General features: G+C 40.2%; 1 protein-coding gene across 1 annotated transcript in view; it reads left to right on the forward strand.

Moving 5' to 3' along the window:
- Positions 1-634: 634 nt before the first annotated feature.
- Positions 635-23727, forward strand: part of ANO1 (anoctamin 1) — a 126359-nt gene continuing 103266 nt past the window's right edge. The window contains exons 1-2 of the mRNA XM_075129482.1: positions 635-731; positions 1028-1111. Coding sequence (XP_074985583.1) covers positions 1054-1111 — 58 coding nt within the window. The 5' untranslated portion in view covers positions 635-731; positions 1028-1053. The remainder of the gene's footprint in view (positions 732-1027; positions 1112-23727) is intronic.

Below are 23727 nucleotides of genomic sequence, written 5' to 3' on the forward strand. Positions count from 1 at the left end.
CAACTTCGGAGTCCGACCAGAGCCTGGGATTACCACAGGAGCCCGTTGGGCAGTAGTGCGTCTCCTCCTGTAAAGGGAATGCTCCTGTCCCCACAGTCCCTGGACAAAACACCCAGCTACAGGTGCTCCGATCTCAGATGCCTGCCAACCAACGGTGCAGAAGAGAGAGGGCTCGTATTCCACCCGACCGGCGCCTCAGGGCAGAGCCACACAACGGTTCTGTCTCGCTAGTCCAGCAAGCCAGCAAAGCAAAGCACGGGCGCTGGTGGGGCCCCTGGGTGATGCCGGGAGCTCGAAGCTGGTCTCTGCGCTACCGTGAGCGGGAAGTGCGCCCAAGTCTTCCTCGGGCGGTTCCCCCGGCAGCTTAGGGTCCGCGTGTGCGTCGGTGAGCCCCGGATCCGGGAGAGGTTTGGACCATGTGGGAAGAGACGCTCCCATCCGCCTGCTCCCGGCTGGATTTTCGTGCATAGTTCTGCACCCATCTGAGTCACGCGGGGGGACGGGGGGGGGGGGGGGAAGGGGGGTTCCCACTGCCTTATGTCTCCAGCGGACGCAGTTAGCGTGAGCGGACTCGGCGCAGAGCGCTGCTATTTAAAGTCAGTGCCTCTCTCTTCGCCAGGGGGGCTCCTCACGCAGCGGCTGCAGTAGCAGCAGCGATCAGTTTAAACCTCCTGTGCCGGGCAGAGGCTGCATCTGTGACTCCTTGCAAGGGGAGCAGGGTCAGCTCTTTGGTGCGTTTTAAGCTGCTCTGTTTTCCAGGGCAATTTTGGGAATTTTCCTCTCTCTCTCTCTCTCTCTCTCTCTCTCTCTCTTTCTTTCAAATTTGGCTGCCTTCAATTCCAGGGATCCTACTTTTATTGTTAGTGGTGGTAGTAGGATTGCTTGCAAGTGTGCTGTGTGGCAACCTGCAGTAGCGGACTGGCTTCTTGTGCCCATTGAATGAGAGCCACCCCCCCCCCCCCAAAAAAAAAGGCAAAGAGGAAGGATCCCTTCAAGTTCAAATATTCTTTTTGGTACTAATTTGCAGCTGAGCTTTCCAGGCTTGGATAAGAAATGGATAAGGATGAGCTTGACCTTCACAGAATCCCCCCAGAGGCACCTTGGGGGCCACGTAAGTGTTTATAGCAATGGGGGAAGGGGGGATGCAAAAGGTCTTAGAGTTTGGAGCTTGGGGATGTTGTTTAAGGGAACGTCATTTTACTCTAGTCTGGTAATTCTAAAGGAAAACCAGATTATCCAAATGCTTCCCCATCAGAAGTGCCATATTAAGAAACTTACTAGCAATTTTTATTTAATACTTTAAAATTCCAGGAGTAATATCCTACTTAGCAAAGTACTGGCAAAAATAAGTCTTTATTTTCTTCTAAAACATAAAACATGATCAGTCATAGCTGCCCAAATATAGCAATTGAAAGCTCAAGTCTTACAAAGCCAATCTACCCATGAAACACTGAAAAATGCAGTATGTGGTAATGATATATAAACAAATGCTATTTCAATGAATTCACATTATAAAACCGAAGACAAACAAAAAAGGATTTAAATTGAAATGTCTTTCTGTGTGTGTATAAATGAGGTGTGCAGCTAATCAGTAATGTATTTGTTAAATAAGGTAATTTGTGTATCCCACTATTAATTAATGAGTGCAAACAGACATCTATCGATTGGAGAGTGAAAGTACATTCCTTGGCTGAGAACTTACTTAACATTTAGAACCAAAGAACAGATACCTTGGATGATATGGGGCACAGGGAGAGAATTTCCTTGGTTTCCCCATAGAAATAAATCATTGCCATGTATATGTACATCTATATGCACACACACAAAAAAATTCACTTACTTCAACAGTTGGAAAACAAATGACACTATCAATGTTTATTGAATGAAATTTTCTCCTAGTTTAGAGGCTGTTAAACTCAGAATTGAGCTGCTAAGCAGGAACATACTGTAACACTTGATTATCCAGCTGAATTGTATACAAACGAAGTAAATTTAGAATGGCAACGTTTATAAATTCCATGCTTTACAATCAAAATTCCAAATCTAACTGTGTGCTGCTAAGAATAGCACGGGGAGCCCTTTCTTCACTCCCTTTTTTTGGATTCCCATGAAGACTGTTATCCTAAAGTCTGCGTATTAAACAGCCAAATATTTAACTGGAGTTCAGCCCATTTCTAAAAGTAACACTGTATGCTCATCAAATCTCAGACTAGCCAGAGTGTCTCAGGATAAAAAAGAAAAAAAAACTTGTGGAAATAAACCTGACAGAAAACAGCTGGGTTTTATATCAAAATATTGCTCTTCTGCTGTCCATTAATTGCCCCCATGTTAACATATTTATAGTAGAAGAAGAGGTATAACTTCTTCATTTCAAAGTTGAACATGAAGGGGCACTCTGGAGGGAAAAAAAGCAGGAAAAACAGGGGAAGCTAAAGTGTTATCAAAGTACATCAAGAGTGAAATCAATATAAGGACCGATTAGTACTAAAAAAAAATACTATTTCTCATGAGGCAGGCAGCTATTTATCATAAGGCAATCACAGTGATAGCCAAAAGAGCTCTGAGAAATTATAAATAATACTTTAGTGACATTCTCCATTTAATTTACTGATTCACCCATTATCAGCATGAACTGAATGTACCCAATCCCATCAATATGAGCAGGGAACAATTTTTGGTCTCCCAAATACATCATTGCATTTCTATTGACAAGCCACCCAAAACGCTTCTTTTGAATGTTTATAAAAGTATAAGCCATCTAACTACACTGCAGAGCTGTAGATTGTCAGTTTACCTTGGGAACCTTTGCTCCCACTGAAAAATGATGTAGGACCTATTCCTGAAGTCTCTACTTGGTCCTTACTCAAGCAAAACTTCCACTGACTGTGGTTGCAATTTAGCCTGGAGTAAGGATTGAGGGACATGTTTTTAAAAAACAGAAGAGAATGGGTAAACAAGAAAAATCTGCAAAAATTGGTTGACTTATGCGAGACTATAGTCGAGCCTAAGTGTCATCAGTGCCCCTCTGCCATTGACTCATCAGAAGCCCCCTCCAGGAATTTTGGGCTTCATTGGTATCATGAAGGGGAAAGATCAAAGGGGATAAGTGTCCTCTGCTGTGTCATGGTCCCCCAAACGCCTAGGCATGTGATAGTGCGCGGCATTGCTAACAGGTTTCAGCATTCTCTTATGCTGTGGAGTTGCAAGTAGAGGTAGTGCTGGGACTCCCTCTATAAAGGAGGCACGGGCAACATAGTGTCTGAAGGAACCATGCTGGCATGGGCAACATAGTGTCTGAAGGAACCATGCTGGCATAGGTAAGATGATACCTTGGGGAGCAGTCTGGTGGCAATGGGCATGAGGCTCAGTATATCTTTAGGACTGGAAGATGAGGTCTCCTGCAGAACTAGAATGGAAGCAAATCCCCACTTCCAAGTGAAGTTTAAACCTTCAACCCCTTCTTCCCCTCCCCCTTCCCCCTGGGGTGAAATCTTGACCCTACTAAAGTCAATGGGAGTTTTGCCAGGGTTTCACCCCATACCCATTTCCCTGGCTCTCCCTCTAGAAGAGATTATTCAGCTCTGAATTGGAACTTCTAGAGCAGACCTATAGGTTTATTGTTTTTATTACATTTCTGCCCTTGATAACAACACTTGAGCTATTTCCACTACCAGTTAAAGTGATGAATTATCTCCAGCTAATAATTAATCAGTAGTGATAAGTGACTAACTAATAACCACTTTGATTTAATTAGACTTTCTCTTCCAGCTCTGCAGTCATTCATCTCATTAACTTTGTTTTAATTTGAAATAACTTATTCATTTATGGAGATGGGTACACGTTCAGCCTGAGCACCTCCAGCAGGTAGTTTTGATTCAGTGACAGTTCTTGGGGTCTGCAGCCAGATGTCTCACTCTGCTGAATAACTTGCGGTACAATATGTCTAGTCCTCCATAAGCCTGGCAGGCAGCAGAACAGTTCACCAGTCACTGCAAGGGGTTATGGAGAAAGTGAGTATCAGGAAATAAGTGACACAGCAGAGCTGGTAATGGGGTTAAGACCCAGCATGTTTACCACAACCAGAAGCTGCTATAGCTATGGTCTGTTACGCAACTGTAGTTATGAAATATGGAAGAAGGCTAGCCTGCCAAAACAGAAGGCAGAAGAGTCACCCTGGGAAGTGGGAGCATTTGTTGGCACCAAGAGGGGAAAAAATGTCCCTTTTAAATTGTATTATACCCCCTGGATTCTGATGAGAAAAGGAAATGCTGGGGACTCACTGTGAGTGAGGAGAGAGACTGTATTCAATCACTTTTCTTGGGGAATCTTAGCAGACATTGCAGATTTCAGGGCCTCATCCTGGTGCTGAATGCCCTCATCTCCCATTGGCTACAAAGCACTGAGCACTTCTCAGGAACTGCTCAGCACCTTGGAACGACTGAGACTTTGGCAAGCCGCTTTCTGGTGCATTTATGGCAGCCTTCTTCACACATGGTTAGAGTAAACCCCAAAAGTAAATACAAGAGAGACATTTAGCTCTAATTCATCCACCATCAGTAGGGGTATTTACCATACATTCTAAAAACAAAGCTAAGTATAACTCAAAAGCTTTTACAGCCTCATAATGTATATTCTGAGGTCTGAATCCTGTATGGTGCTGTGTATGCTGAAATCAATGAGAGATGAGGGTGTTGAGGAACTGTCTGGATTGGGCCTATATTGAATACATGGAATTGACCTCATACAAGGTGACAAAGCATTTCAAGAACTGTAGTCTTCAGAGTTCCATTTCATATGCAGTCACAGTTATTTTGTAGGTAAATAATAATCTATTATTTATTTTGACTCCAAGGGCATAAGCAGGCATATGTCACAATTTGTTTTTTTTTCCCCCTTGTGATAATGGCTAGGGTCATGACAATATACCTCTGGATATATAATATCTAACTGGATCTGCTTGGCTAGTGACCATATTATGTGAAATTGGTCTGCATACCTTAGGAGATTCCAGTAATAGCATGGATGGGAACAAGAGGAAAATGTGTATATGCAAATTTAAAATGATGAGCCCCAACCATGTTTGCCATAAACATTCTGCCTTTATAATTGGATCCTACAATCCACATGCAGGCAGCACTTACTTTGACTTTAAGAGTGGTTATATGCATGAAAGCATTGTATCTCCATCACTTGTAGAACACCTGTCACACTGACACCTTCAATACCCTAGTCATACTATTAAAAAGGCAGTCCTGTGCCAGCTGTTATACCAATGTGTTCTCTGAGAAATTCCTGCTATTTTTGGTTCTAAGTATAGGAAAATATTGCAATGTCTTAGCTGCTACTCTGAGATAATTTAAATAAAGGTAAGCTTTTTAACAGCAATCAAAATAGGTGGCTTGTAAGTTAGAGCCCTCTCATGCAAACTCTTTATTCATGCAAATGGTCCTTGTAATATTTATACTCTGGGATTGTTAGTGCTGGTTAGGACTACTCGCATGTATATGGGTTTGCAGGTTCTAAGCCCTTAGAGTGCAACTCCCCAAGATGGAATTTGTCACTTTTTAAATAATCTTTAAAGTTCCATAGATAGATAGATAGCTATCTTTACAGAGAATATCGCTGCTTTTTTTTTTTTTAAGAGGTTACAAGGGAACTTGTACAACATTTTTCTCCTAGGTCAGTTGCACAGCATAGATGCTTATTGGTCATATTATAATCCTGATACTAAGCCTTTTTACAGCACATTTCAAATTGCTTTACAAACATTTAAGGTATCATGTCAGCATCCTGTGAGGCTGGAAAATATTATCTCCATTTTACAGAAGGAAGGATTCAGGCAGAGAAATTCAGTGACTTAACTTTGGCTATAGAGCAAATTAGTTTGAGAACTGAGTTTAAAACTCAGGTGTTTCTGGATGCCAGGCCTGTGACCATTCCTGTCTGTACGCCAGGAAACTTGATCAGTATGCACCAGTATGTGCAAAATTCTCTCTCCTGTCCACACTACAGATATTTATTGCCTGTTCTGCACTCACTGATGTCAGTTGAAGTTCTGCTCATAGAACAAGCTCAGAATATGGTATAGAAATCTGCATGGCTGATGAGATCAAATAGCAAAATTCTGTCCAAGGAGAAGAGATTAAACTAATTTTAAAAGCACCCGGTTAATAATGACAGGAAAGGAAACGCATGGACAACTATTAAATTCACAAATACAAAATTCAGAATACGTTGCCTTGTATTAGGTAAATCACACAACCACTGTTCTGAGCCAGCTAGCCTGAGCAGATACTTACTTAACGTTGGCCTTTTGATGCTGCTGAAGTAAGGATGAAAGACTTTTAGACTCTTGTCTTCACTGTATCCCTAAATATAAATAGCTTGCTCTAAAATATAATTTATCCATGCCACCTTTTTCCATTGCTTTTATTTTTGGGGCAGTTTTACAGTTTACTTCAGTGGGATAAGATAGGGCCTTATTTAGGACTCTCAGGATTTGACTCCTTAACTTCAGTGGGGTTTGAAAGTGTTCAGCTCCTTACAGGATCTGGGCCTGCTTAGTGTGATCAATAACAGGAAGAAATTTATTCATTTATGTCTAGTCTGTCATATTGTTATATTATCTCTTCAAAATCTTGTTTCCCATCCCCTATATGTTTGTGTATAGTGACTGATTTTTAAACTTTTTTTTTTCTGGACTGGCATGTAGAAATTCAAAGAACTTTGTGCCAACCTAGGGGGAAAATTATTGCAATATACAAAAGAAGGAAGTGTTTGTGCCAAAAGTCACTAAATTGACCCAAACTGATTTGTGGTACTGATGTCTTAAAAGGGAATTCTGCACGTGCATCTGTGTGCATACACTTTTCCACCCCTATTCTAGCACCAGAGCCACTGCAGGAAAAATTTCAGGGAGAGCAGCAGACCTAGTGGGTGTGTTTCACTGACTTGTGTGCATATGCTCCCTGACTTGATAGTGGCAGTGTATGCACGTTTACGTACACACACACACACACACACACAGTGTTATGAGTAGGAACAATATCTCTTCATTGGGTTGCTGAGAGATGAACATTCAGGCATCCATTAAAACTGCTTTCTTGAACATGAGTATGGACCCATTTGGTGGTTATGTGTGTGAGGGAGCTGAATAAGGCCATGTGTCCTCTGCTCTAATATTCACGTGTACACACTGCCAATATCAATTGAAAATGTGTATTGAATGGTTTGGGGCATCAGATGTGGCAGCAGTGAGAGGATAAGACTGAACAGACTATGTCAAAGCAAGCTCTGTCATGTACAGTGAGGCCCTGGTATAGTTCTACTTACTGGTAGAAATTATTACATTGCTGTATATATCCTGTGTTCACTGGCACAGAGTCTGAACCTGGTCTAAAGATGAAAAATGGTTCTCTATATGTAATAGGCATTTCAGCATGTGGTCAGGCAAACCTCGTGCAGATGCTGGTATCTGAGTGCATATTGTGAATGTTCTTTTTGATGAATGACGAGTCAAGGTTTCTAAAAATAAACTAATGGTTTTTCCTTTTTTTATTTCCTGTGACTTAATATATTTTATTCAACCATATAATTACCAGGAGACTTAGTGTAACAGCTGAGTTACCAAGTTTGGATATGGAACTAAACTGTCTCACCATTTGCAGTGGGGGTAGAGGATTAGGATCCTGGGTTTGTGATGTGTGTTGAGGATGGAAGGGGAGTGGATCCAGGGTTCTGCTTCAGGCTTCCTTCTAATACAGAATGTTCACATGTTTTATTTGTAGAATATTGGGAAATGCCCTCTCCTGTCCCTTTAGCACTGTGGAGATCGTTGGAAAGACCTTGTAAATAAATGCATCTGCACAATCAGCAAAAGAGAATCTAAGAAATCTATTAAGGTCTGTTAATTACTAAAATAATTAAGCGTGAGGGAGCTTCCAATTAACTATTCCCTCAACACCACCCCTAATACTGAGCAGGCTATAGTCCAAAATAACAATTACTTCCACTTCATTAAGTCAAGCAAAATTTTTTTTACATAATTTAAGCTTCCTAGCACATTCTCTCAGTTCATCATCTTGCTGATAAGCCCATAATCTTGCATTCAAATAGGTCTGAAGATATATGCATTTCATTTAGATTTTAAGTAAGCGAAGAGTCCACCTTTTTGTGGGGATTATCTACTAAAATATCGGGATCTTCTAACCTATACAAATCATAAGTTACTATCTTGTTTCTGTGTCCTTGGAAAATATAGGGCCCAATCTAAAATATGCCTGGATGTCAATGGGGAATTGAGGGAGTACATCTCTTTAGAGGAGACTTGGAGCACTTCCCAGGATCAGGTCCATACAGTACCCTGTATATCCAGTGCAAAAGCAAACCTTATAGAGTATACTATATATCTCTCAAAAAGGTACATCTTTAGGCAGTATAATGTATGCCTGATATAAGGGCTTGTCTTATAGGATATGCTGTATGGACAATGGATGGGGAGGGCTTACTGAAGTCCACTATGCATTGTATTAATAAAAATGGAATGACCGAATTGACTAGAGACATGACTGGGTAGTAATAAAACCTCCCTTCAATATGATAGGTAGAGTTCTCAGGGCTGCTGTGTCCAGACAAGTGATTAAAGAAATTTAGACCATAACAATATACTGTACATGTTTCTAAGTGATCTCTACTCCTTGACTTTGTGTGTATTATAAGATTAAAATAAGAATTTTCTCTTTTCCCATTCCATGTATTCCTTTTCTGGGCTTATGAGATACAGGCTCTTAAGTTTTTGGTACGTACAGTATGTACTATGTCTGTGCATTCTAATCCACACTACTAGCATTTCTTTATAGCCTCTGTTTGCAAATATATTTTGTATGAAAGATTGTTTCCTTTTTGTCCTTTTGGGAGCCATAACATGTTTAGCTTTATCCACACCTGTGCTTAGAATTACTGTTGCACTGTTTGCTGAAAACTAGAATTTCTGTTAATGTCAGTATATAGGGTCTTGTGAAAGGCATCCAAATCATAGATTCTGAATGTCTGGATGATGAAATGAAATAAAAGTTTGAAAGTTGGACCAGGGGGAAAAAAAGTTAGTTTTATCTTTGGATCCATGTTTGTGTCTTCCATTTTCTTCAATGAAAGACACCTATAAACACTGGCAGAATTTAGCCCTAATCATTTTAATTCAGTGTATTGGGATTGCAGGTTTCCAGGGACGTGGAATTCAATGATCTAAAAGTAGAATCTTATTAGTAGGTGACCTGAATTCTGTCTGAACAGTTTTCTAGGTCCTCTGCTGATCACAGGGAAGCAGATTTGAAATATTATTTCACCTTTACAGTCATTATCAATAATGATATTTGGCAGGCAGTTGAGCCTGGGCTAAAATGCATTTCAGAATGAAAGCTCAGTTTAAGGCATGCCTTGGAGACTGACTTAAACCAAACAACAAAGACAAGAAATTCAGTATTATAACTGAAACCCTGAGAAAGGTTCAGCTATTGTGCCATGGTGTTGTACAGGAGGTTCAGGCTTTGCAAACACAGAAATGTATTACATATCTGAGCTATAGTACCTAAGGACATTCTCATACTCAGTAAATTCTCTTTTAAGGTGGGTGAGGAGGCTAGATTGAGGTCCAAGGATTAAACACTGATATGTAACATTAATCTGAATAATCCTGTTGAGGTGGGTTTATAATGGAATAAATCTTTTGTACTTCTATAGCACCTTCCAACTGCAGATATCAAAGAACAAACCATAATGAGCTTGCAATGGGGTTGCACAGATGTACCTGAGGGCATGATTTGGAGAAAATAGGTGTCGCACAGGTCTTACTGAGAGTATGATTTGGCTTGCCAACCCTTTATTACGCATGATTATGATGAGGAGAGGACTTGACTTTCGGATTTGAATTTGTTGGGCTGGCAGTTGAGGGCAAAACCTTTTTCCTTCCAACCTGAGTAAATTTGAAATGGAGTCAATGAGAGATAATAAAACATGGAACTACATAGTGGCATTTTTGCAAAGTAGGCTGCTGCAAATTGCAGTGGAGGAGACCAAAACAGCATATTTCTGCCCAGAATCAGGGGAATGCAATGATCGTGTTAAGCCACCTTTGCAACCCCACTTCTGAGCTGCTCCAGGTGTTCCTCAGCTACAGCTCAGGATCTGGGCCTAAAGTTACCATGCTACACTCATTAGTTTGGCTGTCTGCTTCAAAGAGATCATTGGCTGATCAGCACATTTAGAAAATATGACTTCATTTTAGGTCCATATTAGTTTCCTCTCAGAGCAAATATGGTCTCAAACTAGGGTTACGATAATAACTGATAATAATGCTAACATCAACTGGAAGAAAAACTGTGCCTTAAAAATACCATTTCAAATGATCATGTAAAAAGTATTTTTTCTTCATGCTGGTCCAGTAAATAAGTTTATGATAGACGTATGAATCTTCAAAAAGGGAGAAAAAAATCACTGCCAGAATATAAATGATTCGTTGGATGACAGAAAGCAGAACCTCTACAGCCTGCCAATGGAAAAGCAGAACCCTTTTTCACACTGTAGACTTTTAAAATTTTATAATAATACCTGCTGCATAAATATAAGCCTTCCACGTTAGTTGTTTTTAAATGGTAGGTACATTAATTTCATTTTAATCTTTCTCCTTTCAGCAGCTTGCTAATAATCCTTCTGCTAAAGAAGCTAGGCTCTTGTTTCCAAAATATAATTTTTTTGACTTTTCTATTAAAATGAATGAAGCCTCTTTTTTGAGTCAGTTTCTCTGTCTTGCAATGTATTTTTCCAGAATAGTTTATCTAAGGCTAGTCTTGAAAGTTTTTGAGTCTAATCAGGCAAAGCACTTAAGCAAGTGCTTTAATTTTAAGCATGTGAGTAGTCCCAATGATCGCTTTTGGTGAAGAACAAGGTGGTCAAGTGGCTGAAGGCCTGATCTGCAGATGCTAAGCAGCCTCCATTTATAACCACCTTCAGTTAGGGTTGCCAATCCTCCAGGATTGTCCTGGAGTTTCCAGGAATTAAAGATTAATCTTTAATTAAAGATTAATGTCATGTGATGAAACCTTCAGGAATATGTCCAACCAAAACTGGCAACCCTACTTTCCGTAAAAATTTAATTTGCATAGTACTTTCCAAGATGTTCTCAGCACCCACCACTAGCATAGCCTAAACTGAAACACAGGGACGCTACTCTTTCTTTTAACTACTGAGGCATATTACAAGTTAGAGTCTGCATCCCTTTCTCAGGAATATTTTTAATTACGTCAGTGGGTGTTTAGTCTGAGTAAGAAGTGTGGGATCAGTCCACTCTTCCTTAAAGACCCAATCCTGTGAGGTGCTGAGCATCCTGAATTCCAGTTAAATTACAAAGGAGCCTGTTCTACCTCCAATTTAAGCCAGTGAGAGTTTTGCCATTGACTTCACTTCTGGAGCAGAAACACAGGTCTAATTGGAGTTAAAGGTCCACCAACTCACAGGATCTAGCACTAAATCTTTATAGCAATGTCCAGTCAAAGCAGTCCTGGAGGGCCAGATACTGGTTTTGGTATGTTCACATAATTCACCTGAAAGCAGTAAAGATCTAGTCATGCAACTGGCTCTCTCCAGACAGACCCCAACACATAGTAAAGTCTGGGGCCCAGAACTGCCCACGCAGAATCAACTGCAGAATTTAAGCTTGGAAGTTTTTGCAGGTTGGAAAAAACACAGATCTATTTAAACGTCTATTAAAAATAATAGTTAAAACAAATGCATTCTGTGTATAAACTGCCTTTGGCTCAATACTAATTAACTGAAGAATATTCAAATTGAAAAATAATCAGTTCTCCTAGTCATACTTTTTCAGAGGGGTGACACATCCAAACACATTGAGGTTCAGTTTCAGCTCAAAACACTGGACAAATTTCAGCCCTTACCAAATGTAATCCCCTTGCCCTTTTGTTTCACAGTGGATTTTGGAACAGAATGTTTACATCTTGCCTCCTCTCTGTGTGGCTGCTTCTATTATTACTGTCTTTTTTAGGAATAGGGTTTAAGACATAAAAAAGATGAAAATACAGGAGATAAAACAGAGACAGAAGTGGAGGGGGAAGGAGACACTTTAAAATAAACTCTGCGCTGGAAGTTTGCATTCTGTCCGGAACCTGAATTAGTTTTGGAGCAGCCTCATTATTTTTAATATCTATTTCCCCACTTGACTCTTCTGTCAGCTTTTTCCTTATTTATCATCTAAGTGACCCCTGAGGGGACACTTGTGAAAGAAATCTAATCTGTAGTGAAGGACAAAAATGCAGCTTTTGTTAAACTGCAAATGACTTGATAAGTTGGCAAAACCAAACATTTTTGAATTCCCATAAGAATTTGAAAATACATCTGGTTCTTCTTCCCCCCCAAATAATACTGCATTGTTGTGGGGATAGGGAAGACGGAAGCAAAAAGGATGGGGCGGGGAGATATTGTCCCAGTAAAACTCAGGTTGAGCCAATTTTTGGGTGGTTGCCACCTCTTTCCACTTCCGGTGGTTGAGCAAATGCAGATAGGTTTGTAGCAGTCTAAGGGGCGGGGGCTCGGGGGGGAACAGTTTCTCCCACTGGTTCACATGAACTGCTCTGAACTGGAACAGATGTGGATGTACAGAACTATCTGCTTACAGCAACCATTCCATTTATAACTGCAATTTTCTATTCAGGTCTTTATCATTTTAACTTATTTTGTGCTTCCACATTCTGTTCCAAAAACCACATAATAAAATAGCCCCAATTGGGTGGGTTTTCAACGTGCATTCAAAAATGTTGGAAATGTTATTCCTTGCATGACTTTACAAGAGCAAGACTTTTCTGTTCAATGCTTTATTGGTAATAGTGATAGTCTGAGGCAGTGTTCATTTTGGGTCTGGAGCCTGTTTAGGTTGGGTTCAGAATGCTGGCTCAGGATCAAACCAGGGCTACTCTGGCTTCAGATTCAAGAGTGCTAAAAGCTCACAAAATGTTCCTTACAATATTTAATCTCAAACTGGTCCTTTCATAAAACATATCTTTTAGTGGCCAATATTCAAACTAGATGTAGAAAATAGATCCCTTCTTGGTTTGGATGAAAAACCTAACCAGATCAGTAATGACCAATTCAGATCCAGGGATTCAAATCCAGTTCCCCTGAAATTCAGGCCTCTGTGTGGATGGTGGTTCAGATGAGCTCCTACATTGTTAAACTCTTCATTAATAAAATTCAGCATTGAATGCTTTCCATTCCATCTTACATAAGAACACAAGAATGGCCATAGTGGGTAAGACCAGTTGTCCATCTAGCCCCATATCCTGTCTTCTGACAGTGGCCAGTGCAAGATGCTTTAGAAGGAGTGAACAGAACAAGGCAATTTATCAAGTGATCCGTCCCCTGTTATCCAGTCCCAGCTTCTAGTAGTTAGTGGCCTAGGGACATCTATATCATGAGGATGTATCTTTGACCATCTTGGCTTATAGTCATTTTGGACCTATCTGCCATGAAAGTATGTAATTATTTGTTAACAGAGTTATATTTTTGGCCTTCACAACATCCTCTGGCAATGAGTTCCACAGGTTGGCTGTGCACCCTGTGAAGAAGCAGTTTATGTTTGTTTTAAACCTGCTGCTTGTTAATTTCATTGTGTGACCCCTGGGTTTGTGTATTATCTGAAGGAGTAAATGACATTTTTTCTCCACACCATTCATGATTTTATAGACCTCTATCATATTTCCCCCCCCCCCCGAGTCATCTTTTTTCTAAGCTGAATACTCCAAGTCTTTTTACTCTTTCCTCATATGGAAGCTGTTCCTTACCCCTAATCATTTTTGTTGCCCTTCTCTGCTTTTTTCCAATTCTAATATATCTTTTTTGAGATGGGGTGACCAGAACTGCACACAGTATTCAAGTTGTGGGTGTACCAGGATTCTATATAGCGACATTATATTTTCTGTCTTCTCTATTCCTTTCCTAACATTCTGTTAGCTTTTTTGCTGATGCTGAACAATGAGCAGATGTTTTCAGAGATCTATCCAGGATGATTCCAAGATCTTTCTTGAGTGGTAGCAGCTAATTTAGAGCCCATCATTTTGTATGTATAGTTGGATTATGTTTTCCAACATGCACTGCATTTATTAGCATTGACTTTCATCTGCCATTTTCTTGCCCAGTCACCCAGTTTTGTGAGATCCCTTTGAAACTCTTCAGAGTATGCTTTGGAGTTAACTATCTTGAGTAATTGTGTATTATCTGCAAACTTTGCCACCTCACTGTTTACCCCTTTTTCCAGATCATGTATGAATATGTTGAACATCTCTGGTCCCAGTACAGATCCTTGGGGAACCCTGATATTTACCTCTCTCTGCTGTGAAAGTCCATTTATTCCTACCCTTTGTTTCCTATCTTTTAACCAGTTACTAATTCATGAGAGTACTTTCCCTCTTATCCCATGACTCTTTAAGTTGCATAAAAGCCTTTGGTGAGGGACCTTGTCAAAGGCTTTCTGAAAGTCCAAGTACACTATATCAACTGAATCACCCTTGTCTACATGTTTATTTGACACCCCCGCCCCCAAAGAATTCTGATAGATTGGTGAGGCATGATTTCCCTTTACAAAAGCCGTGTTGACTCTTCCCCCAACGTATTGTGTTTATCTATGTGTCTGATCATTCTGTTCTTTGCTATAGTTTCAACCAATTTGCCTGGTACTGAATTTAGGCTTACTAGGCTATAATTGCCAGTATCACCTCTGGAACCTTTTAAAAAATTGGCGTTACATTAGCTATCCTCCAGTCATCTGGTACAGAGGCTGGTTTAAGTGATAGGTTACATACCAAAGTTAGTAGTTCTGCAATTTCATATTTGAGATCCTTCAGAACTTTTAGGTGAATACCATCTGGTATTTATCAACTTGTTCCAAAACACTGACACCTCAATTTGGGACAGTTCCTCACATTTGCCACCTAAAAAGAATGGCCCAGGTGTGGGAATCTCCCTCACATCGTCACAATTAAGTCTCATAACATTTCAGTGTAGTACGTAGTTAAATGTTCTGACTCCTGCTGACTGAGCTGCAAAGAGGTTAAGGGACATGCCCACAGTTGCAGAAGGAATCAGTGGTAATGTTGGCTTTAGAATACAGAAGTTACTGACCCCAGTCCTGTGCTCAGTATACCAGAACACACTGCCTTTATTACAAAATTACTTTAGTGGTCAATTTTTTCAGAATGACTTTGTTTGTTTGAGTATCAGGGGACTGTGCTTGTCAAATTTGTTTTAGCTCTCCACTTTCAGCCTTAATACAGCAAACAAATTCCCCCTAAGTTCAGAGACCGATGTCTCTGAGGTGTCTGGCTATAGGAAAGGTGCTCTCATAATAAAAGTTATCACCCCCTGGGATTCAGGCTAGGTCATGCTTTCAAAGCTGTCCATTTGAAGTGAGAGTTTTTTGCTTCCCTTATTATGGTATTGACTAATATGCACTTATGGGAATCCTTATGCATGCTGTATTCTCATACTATTCAGTGGGAGTTTGGTATAGTAAAGAACTGCGGGATCAGATAGCAGGTTGGCAAGTTTTGATGAAAAGGAAGAAGGAGCACCTCCCTTTCATATGCTGACATTTTGTTTGTACAGAAGGAAGTTCTGTAGTCCATTTAAATCCCATCTGCCCAATGTATGTAGCTTGCTATATTTTTATTTTACTTATTTTAATTCCCATTAGGAGTTTTACATGACAAGAAGCCACAGGAGTTCAGCTTTAAGTGCTTTTCTAATGCCTTTGAATATGTTCATGATTACATCGTCTGTTGATGCCACTAGAAGAGTCCTTGTTTAGCCCCTGAATTGAAAGATTTTCCTCCTAAATAACTGTACTTTCCCTGCACCATCCATTCTAAGCTTTCGCCCTTGCTAGATATGCGTGTAACCTATGAAATTCAGGTGCAGGGTGATGTGCAGATTTCAAACATTTCCAAAGTTGAGGAAGCTTGGATTTGGAATTCAAGTTTCATATATTACATAGACATAGGATTACATAGGATCTAACTGCAAAATTCAGGTCAAGGCTTAGCTCTGGATATCCAAAGTTCATTGGTGTTTGGACTGGGGCCATCTCTAGTTTGTTCATTCTTTTTCTTGAGCCTGTTACCCTGAATTGTTCTGTCCCCTCTACAATTCGTGATTTATAATTGCCTGATAAAATATTGTCAAGTTCTAGCTTTTATTTAAAGAATATCTAATGTAGGCAATTTAGTATACAATTGTTTGATGGGTCAATTCCACCTTTGTTTGCATTAGCCGGTCCCTGTTGACTTTATCCTTTAAGCAGAAGTAATCTTAGGTAGTCTGGTTTTAGTCTATGACTTTGCTATTTTGTGTTCAGAGTAAACAAAGGCTATAACCCCAAGTGGGTAGAATTACATGGGGGAAAGGAGTGTTCTTTCCTTCAACAAATAAATCAGCTCCTTCTACAATGCAAGAGTATATACCAGTGTAACAGGGTGTGTATAGTAAGCATAAGCAGACATACTAACAGAGGGGAAATCTCTGACAAGTTTTACCTATGTCCCCTGTTCAAGTGAAGTCTTTTAGCAGACAGGTCTGTCACATTTATTCCCTAATAACTTTTGACAATAGGCAGACATTACCACAGAGTTTATTTTAAGGAAGATTGTTTAATTCTGCATCTTGGGTTTTTTTTCTGGTTACTTTTCCTTTTTTTTTTTCATACAAAGAATCTGGTCATTTATTGAGTTTGAGGTATGGTTATATTTGGGAAGGAAGCAATAGACACAGAGAACTGCTGGACTATATCTGAGGTGTCTGGCTATAGGAAAGGTGCTCTTAGCTCCCATGATTTCTGCAGACATAATTCCCACCGAAGTGAATGGGAGCTTTGTATACTCCAGTGACTGTAGAATCTGAAGCTGTATCCAGGAATGATTTTATATTCCTGAGTTATCTGTTGGTCAGCAGGCAGGGAAAGTAAGACACAATTTTCTTGTACAAGGGAGGAATAGAGTGTTGGTTAGAACCAAGCATCCCTACAAGAGCTCCAATTCACCTTGTTTGCAATGCTCTTACAGTTGCAATCCCCAGACTCTTCTGAGCAGAGATTGAAAATTATGTGGAAATATGCCAAACTGTGTGTCAGAACAGGCCACTTTGTTCTTTGGAGCAAAGGAAATTGAAGCTAGGTTTCCAAAGAGAGATGCTAACCCATTTTGTGTCTTAGCACTGTAAACCTGGGTCTGTGGGACCTGGGCTTGTGGACTTGGTGTTTCCAAGTCCATGCTGGAGTGTCCCTATGGCATTGTAAACCTGGGCGTACAATTTCTGGACCTGGGTCTCACAGCTAACATGTATATACTGTATTATGCAGACCTTCTGACTCAAGTTTGCTGCTTGAGCTCATTGCACTGCAAAATGAGAGGCCTTGAACCTCAGTTAGAGGGACTCGGACTCTGACCCACCCCCCCAGCAGGGTCCTAGGACCTGAGTGCTTGCTGACCCGAGTCAGACTGATTTTGAGTGTGAATGGAAGGGGGGCTTGAGCTCAAACCTGAGTCAGAGCTCGGGTTTAGCGTGCAATGTAGAAAACAGACACAGATATTCATTGCTTTCATGTCTCTACATTTACTGCTGCAGTCTCTCCACAACAGTAAACTCTAGGCTGAGCAGCTCCTGAGAGGCACTGAGTGCCCTCCACTCCCCTAGCTTCCCACGGTCAGAGGGCACCCGGATGGAACAATGAGTCAGTATTAGGCAGCTGTGCAACATGCATCTGATTTGATTAATGTATTCTGGGGAAAGCAGGGCTGCCTCACTTGGGAGAATGATCAAGGATTCAGGAACAGGAGGAAGATAAGATTTCATTTGGGAATTGCACAAAAGGGACAGTCCATCCTGAGAGGCTCAGCTGGGAAGAAGGGTCTGGGAGGCGTTTAAAGGGCTTTGGGTGGGATTATAATTTTGGTGAATCATGGTTACATTTTACAGAGTGTATAAATAGTAATACTGCAGTACAGATGTATACAACACTTTGCAGTAATAAAAATACTCCAAAGAACATATATTCTAAGGATGAACACAGAATAGTACAATTACTACAAGAACTTGAAAGGCAAGTTGCATTTGGATGTTAATACAAGAATATGGAATTATGATAATGGATTAGACCACTGGTCCATCTAGTCCAGTATCATGTCTGCAACATTGGCCAGTACCAGATGCTTGAGAAGAGGTGTAGGAAGGTGTAGCAGCAGGCAGGTATGGCATGGGATGACTTGACCCAATGGAAGTTTCCTCCCAGCCCCAATAGATAAAGCATAGCTAAACCTCAAAGCATTAGGGTTTTATATTCCTTCTAAAACTCATGTATGGTTTTGTAGTATTTCCTGTTACAACTTTGTATATTCTTTTTATCCATATAAATGTCTAATACCTTTTGGAAATCTGCTAAGCTCTTGGACTCAGTTGATATTTTGTGGCAATGAGTTCCATAGGCTAAAGCACATTCTGTTAATAAGTATTTCTTTTTATCAAGTTTCCCTTTGCACCTTCCAGTTTCATTTAATGTCCCCATGGACATTCAACAGGTGGTGGGTGGGGGGTTAGGAGTGATTTTAAAGGAGCTTAGTGAATATTGATTTGGAAGCTGGTTCATTGCCAGCTTCTGTAATTGGAAGAAGACATGACGGCCAGACTGTCAGCTGATATAAATCAGAGTAGCTTCACTGAAGGCCATCTATACCATTTGAGGATGTGGCCCAGAGTCAAGAGTGGGCAAGGGGAGTAGTGATAAGGAGGGAGGCAAGGGTAATGATGTGAGGATCAAACAAGATTTTTGTGACATTATAATATAAAAATTACTCAGTATTGTGGTAGTACAAAAGTAACAAATGTTCATTTGGATTTCTGTTGCTAGGGATTTGCTTTGCTTTGTTGTATAGCAGCAAACTAAGGAATTTAGTTTGAACATGCACAAAAGGAAAAGAGGGAAAAGATTAACATTTAAAACTCAAAACTTCAAGTAAATCTTCACTTAGTAAACTCCTATATTCTCTTTCACTTAGTCTTTTAAAGGGAAAAATCCTGCCTTCTAAGTTTTTCACATCCTCTCCAAATGTTCCTGTTGGAGGGGAAAAGTCAGCTTTACGTGGTAGTGCTCAGAGTTTGTGTTCAAGTTTGAGCCTGTGTTTTCTCAACACAAAAGAAGACATATGCTCATAAAGAGGGAGAGCAAAGAAAACCAAAAGAAAATGTGCTGGCAGTCACTTAATGTTTGCATGTCAGTTACTGGAAAACTGTGGGCAGAACAGGTGTCAAGGTTCCTTCCCCACTCTGAACTCTAGGGTACAGATGTGGGGACCTGCATGAAAGACCCCCTAAGCTTATTCTTACCAGCTTAGGTAAAAACTTCCCCAAGGTACAAACTTTGCCTTGTCCTTGAACCATATACTGCCACCACCAAGCGTTTTTAAACAAAGAACAGGGAAAGAGCCCACTTGGAGACATCTTCCTCCAAAATATCCCCCCAAGCCCTACACCCCCTTTCCTGGGGAAGGCTTGATAAAAATCCTCACCAACTGGTACAGGTGAACACAGACCCAAGCCCTTGGATCTTAAGAACAATGAAAAATCAATCAGGTTCTTAAAAGAAGAATTTTAATTAAAAGGTAAAAGAATCACCTCTGTAAAATCAGGATGGTAAATACCTTATAGGGTAATCAGATTCAAAACATAGAGAATCCCTCTAGGCAAAACCTTAAGTTACAAAAAGACACAAAAACAGGAATATACATTCCATCAAGCACAGCTTATTTTACCAGCCATTAAACAAAAGGAAATCTAACGCATTTCTAGCTAGATTACTTACAACTTAACAGGAGTTGTAAGGCTGCATTCCTGATCCCAGGGGGAGGGATAGCTCAGTGGTTTGAGCATTGGCCTGCTAAACCCAGGGTTGTGAGTTCAATCCTTGAGGGGGCCGTTTAGGGATCTGGGGCAAAAATTGGGGATTGGTCCTGCTTCAAGCAGGGGGGTTGGACTAGATGATCTCCTGAGGTCCCTTCCAACCCTAACCTTCTATGATCTGTTCCTGGCAAAAGCATCACACAGACAGACAACCCCTTTGTTCCGCGCCCTCTCCAGATTTGAAAGTATCTTGTCCCCTCGTTGGTCATTTTGGGTTAGGTGCCAGCGAGGCTGTCTTAGCTTCTTAACACTTTACAGGTGAAAGGGTTTTGCCTCTGGACAGGAGGGATTTTATAGCACTGTATACAGAAAGGTGGTTACCCTTCCCTTTATATTTATGACAGCAGGGCACATGGAATCACTTTAGCATGCCAACCTGGTCACAGCAAAGTGTTGTAAGGTTAGATTTGTGCTGGCTTGCTGATCTTGACTCTGGTTAGACAGAAGTTAAACAGAGAAAAATAGGAGAAATAAGGTGATGCAGAAACTGACATGCTGTAGAGGGACTAGCAGGAGCCTTTGTTCACCCCTTGTGGAGATGATGCTCTTCTTGTCTAGACTGATCAGAACATTTTTTTCAGGATCAGGAAAAAGGTCCAGTGATGTGGTAATTGCCCAAGTACCAGCCTGTAATGGTAATGATGTCCTTGGTGTGCTTTAAATTCTCTGCAATATTAATTTATTAAATGCTTTAGGGAATAAAATGTTAAAGGGGTACCAACATTGGTCAGTCAAAAGAGCTGTCCTGTCATCTGCATATGGACATTCCCTTTCATTTTATGACAGTTCTAGTCTGGTCTAACAGTCTTGTAACTTCACTAAGAGCTTTGGAAAACCCTTTATCAACCATTTGTAGGTCAAAGATTAAAGTGACTTTCCACTTCAGAGAAATTAAGGTTTTAATTCACTCCAAAATCCAGCAAAACAGTGGATAAAGCATAGGGTGGGTAGGGGTCTAGGTACACATGCAATCAGAATGGAGACAAGAGCAGAGCTGTAGATACCTTACATGCTCAAAAGATTCAGCTGAATGCACAAGAGCTGGGGAAGCCAATGCAGAGAGATATAAGCATACTAGCATAGGCTAGTAAACCTACCAGCATTTTAAAATAGTGCCAGAGCTGGGATATAAATTTATTTGTGACATCACTGACACTTTCTTCAGTCTCTGGCCTCTCTCACCCTTCCTCAATGATACCTCTCTCCTGCTACCTCCTCCTGTAAATTATTTTACACTAATAACAATATACATAACACGTAACATTAACATACTACAAACTGTTACTGCACTAGTACTGTGCTAGAGTGGAAAAGAAAAGCTTATTATGTAAATCCTAAATATAGTGCTTTACAAGGGAATGGCTTGTAGTCTATTTGTTTTTACCCTTCTGTTATTCACATGAAAAGAAAACCATGTAATGATCTCTCTGGTGTAAATGAAGTTGATAGTTCTCAAAAGATGTTTTATGGTGTGTAAGGGGAGATTCCTGTGAGAGGCTGTTAGTGAGAACAAGCCAAACAGGAGGCATGAAAGGAGGAATCAGAGGCAGCAATATTACAAATGCACAAGTCATTGAAGTCATTAAGCATTTTACAAAAGTTCAGTGTGGAGAGAAGTTGCTAAAATTGGGAGTTTGCAACATAGAATCAAGGAGTTCTCAGTAGATGCTAAATGAACAGAGAAAGATCCATGTGATCTTACTGAATTTAAAAGATAAATAGAAAGAGGGAAGCTCTCCACAGTACTATTCTGTGTTCTTGCACCTTCAAAATCTTTGGGCCTTATTTCATAAAATATTATGGAGTATTTACAGAAATGGTGCAAAAATGTTGCAGTTACAGTATGGTAAGTTCTAGTCACTTTTAAGCCTTACTATGGAATACTGTAATGGCTTTTGTGTTAACAGGTAACTAACAAAAATTACAGGATCACCTTCAGATGGAAAACTTCAGACTTCTGTCTTGTTCTGAGTGATACATTCTCTTATTCACCCCAGCATGTGTACATATTCCATTATCCAGGATGTGGTAAAAACATTTTGGAAATGGCTTTATAAAAGTACTTCCACCTCTTTTTTCCCTTGATACCAACAGCTATTGCACCCCTGAAAAGAAAATTTCTAAAAACTAATTAATGTGCCTGTAAGGTAAGAGAGTGTTAAGTTAATGTTTGTAATGTAAGTGTTCAAATTTTATGCACTATTTGCTTAGATGGCCTTAGAAATTTGTTGTTTAAAGGCAAGGACTAAGGCCCCACTAGGATCTAGGAATGGACTCTAGAGGAGTCAATAAAAATGTGGATATGCCAAGGAAGAAGATAGATGGGTTAGGCCCGTGGCTAGGGTTAGGTCAGATTCCAGGTGGTTTCCATTATCTGCATCCTTTATTCTTCAGCCTACGATGTGCATATAGTTCTGACCATGTCCACTGAACCTTCCAGCATGAACACAAAGGGATGATATGTCAAAACTTCTTGGACTCTGTTACTATAGATATATTGATTCTCCCTTTCCAGGCCTTTTTCTGGGACAGGGGGAAGCTTATTTTAATGTGCAAATAGAGGAAGCAGGAAGACCGCAACTCTACCTCTGTGTAATTAAACACTTAAGTAATGCCAGTGGGAAACAACTGTTTTTAAAGTAACATGATGGAACTGTGTAGGAGTTTTGGTGGCAATAAGCCCAGGTATACTCACAACTGAGAGTGCCCTCTCTCTCTGGCCTCATGTTTCAAATATCTTTAAGGTCGGACCTGTTAATGGGCTCTGCTTAACTGTTTTTAAAGACCTGATTCAATAAGCAGGTATATAACTTAAAGCAAGTGAATCAGTGGAACTACTCACATGTGTAATGTTACATGATGCTAAGGCTCCATTCAGCAATGTAATTAAGTCCATATCTTAGTGAGGCTCAAACAGGACGAATGGTTGTTCAGGTTTTAAAGAAATATATAAAGATATCAATACATTTCATAATCCATATAATAGTAGCCTGTATATACGGATTATTCATACAGGGTAATTCTGGTAGAATTCACTGCATTATAGTCTCAGGGGTTTCTTTTATTCAATTCTGCTTCTTTCTGTGAATTCTATTGAGAGCTGGGTGAATTTTTTTCATATTTTGAGTCTGATTTTTTTCAGTTAAGATTTTTTCCTGGAAATTTTCAATTTCAACAAAAAACAGAAGGAGAGGGGAAAATTTCTAAGTTTGTTACCCTTTTTTTTTTTTTTGCAAATAGTGCTGGAATTCCTATAGTATTTCAGAGATTTTCTTTGATATCTCCAATATCACAAAGAAGCATCATATATGTCTTGCTATTCTCTATGCCCCCATTATCAGAGTATGTAGGTGCCAATAATATTCTTCTTTGAGTGATTGCACGTGTCAAGTCCATGGCAGGAGTATACATGACCAGTGCACTAGACCCGGACATTTTTTCCCCTGTCGGTATCTGTCAGGGCAGTGCCCCTAGCATTCGTGCACCATTGCTTTATGGTAGACAGACCAGGGCTGCCCCCAACCACCCTCAGTTTCCTTCTTTCTGCCCATGATAAGTATTCAGAGCATGTCAGCTTGCTACTGTACATTTTCTCCCACTGCAGAGGGTTTATCTCCCCTCTGTAAATAGTTAGCTAATAGTACTTGTTAGTGTAAGTTAGCATGGCTTGCTTTGTTGTTTTTTATTACAGCTTTGAGTATCAAATCCCTACCTTACAAG

The sequence above is a fragment of the Caretta caretta genome, chromosome 6 (genome assembly GCF_965140235.1).
Source record: "Caretta caretta isolate rCarCar2 chromosome 6, rCarCar1.hap1, whole genome shotgun sequence".
NCBI lineage: Eukaryota > Metazoa > Chordata > Testudines > Cheloniidae > Caretta > Caretta caretta.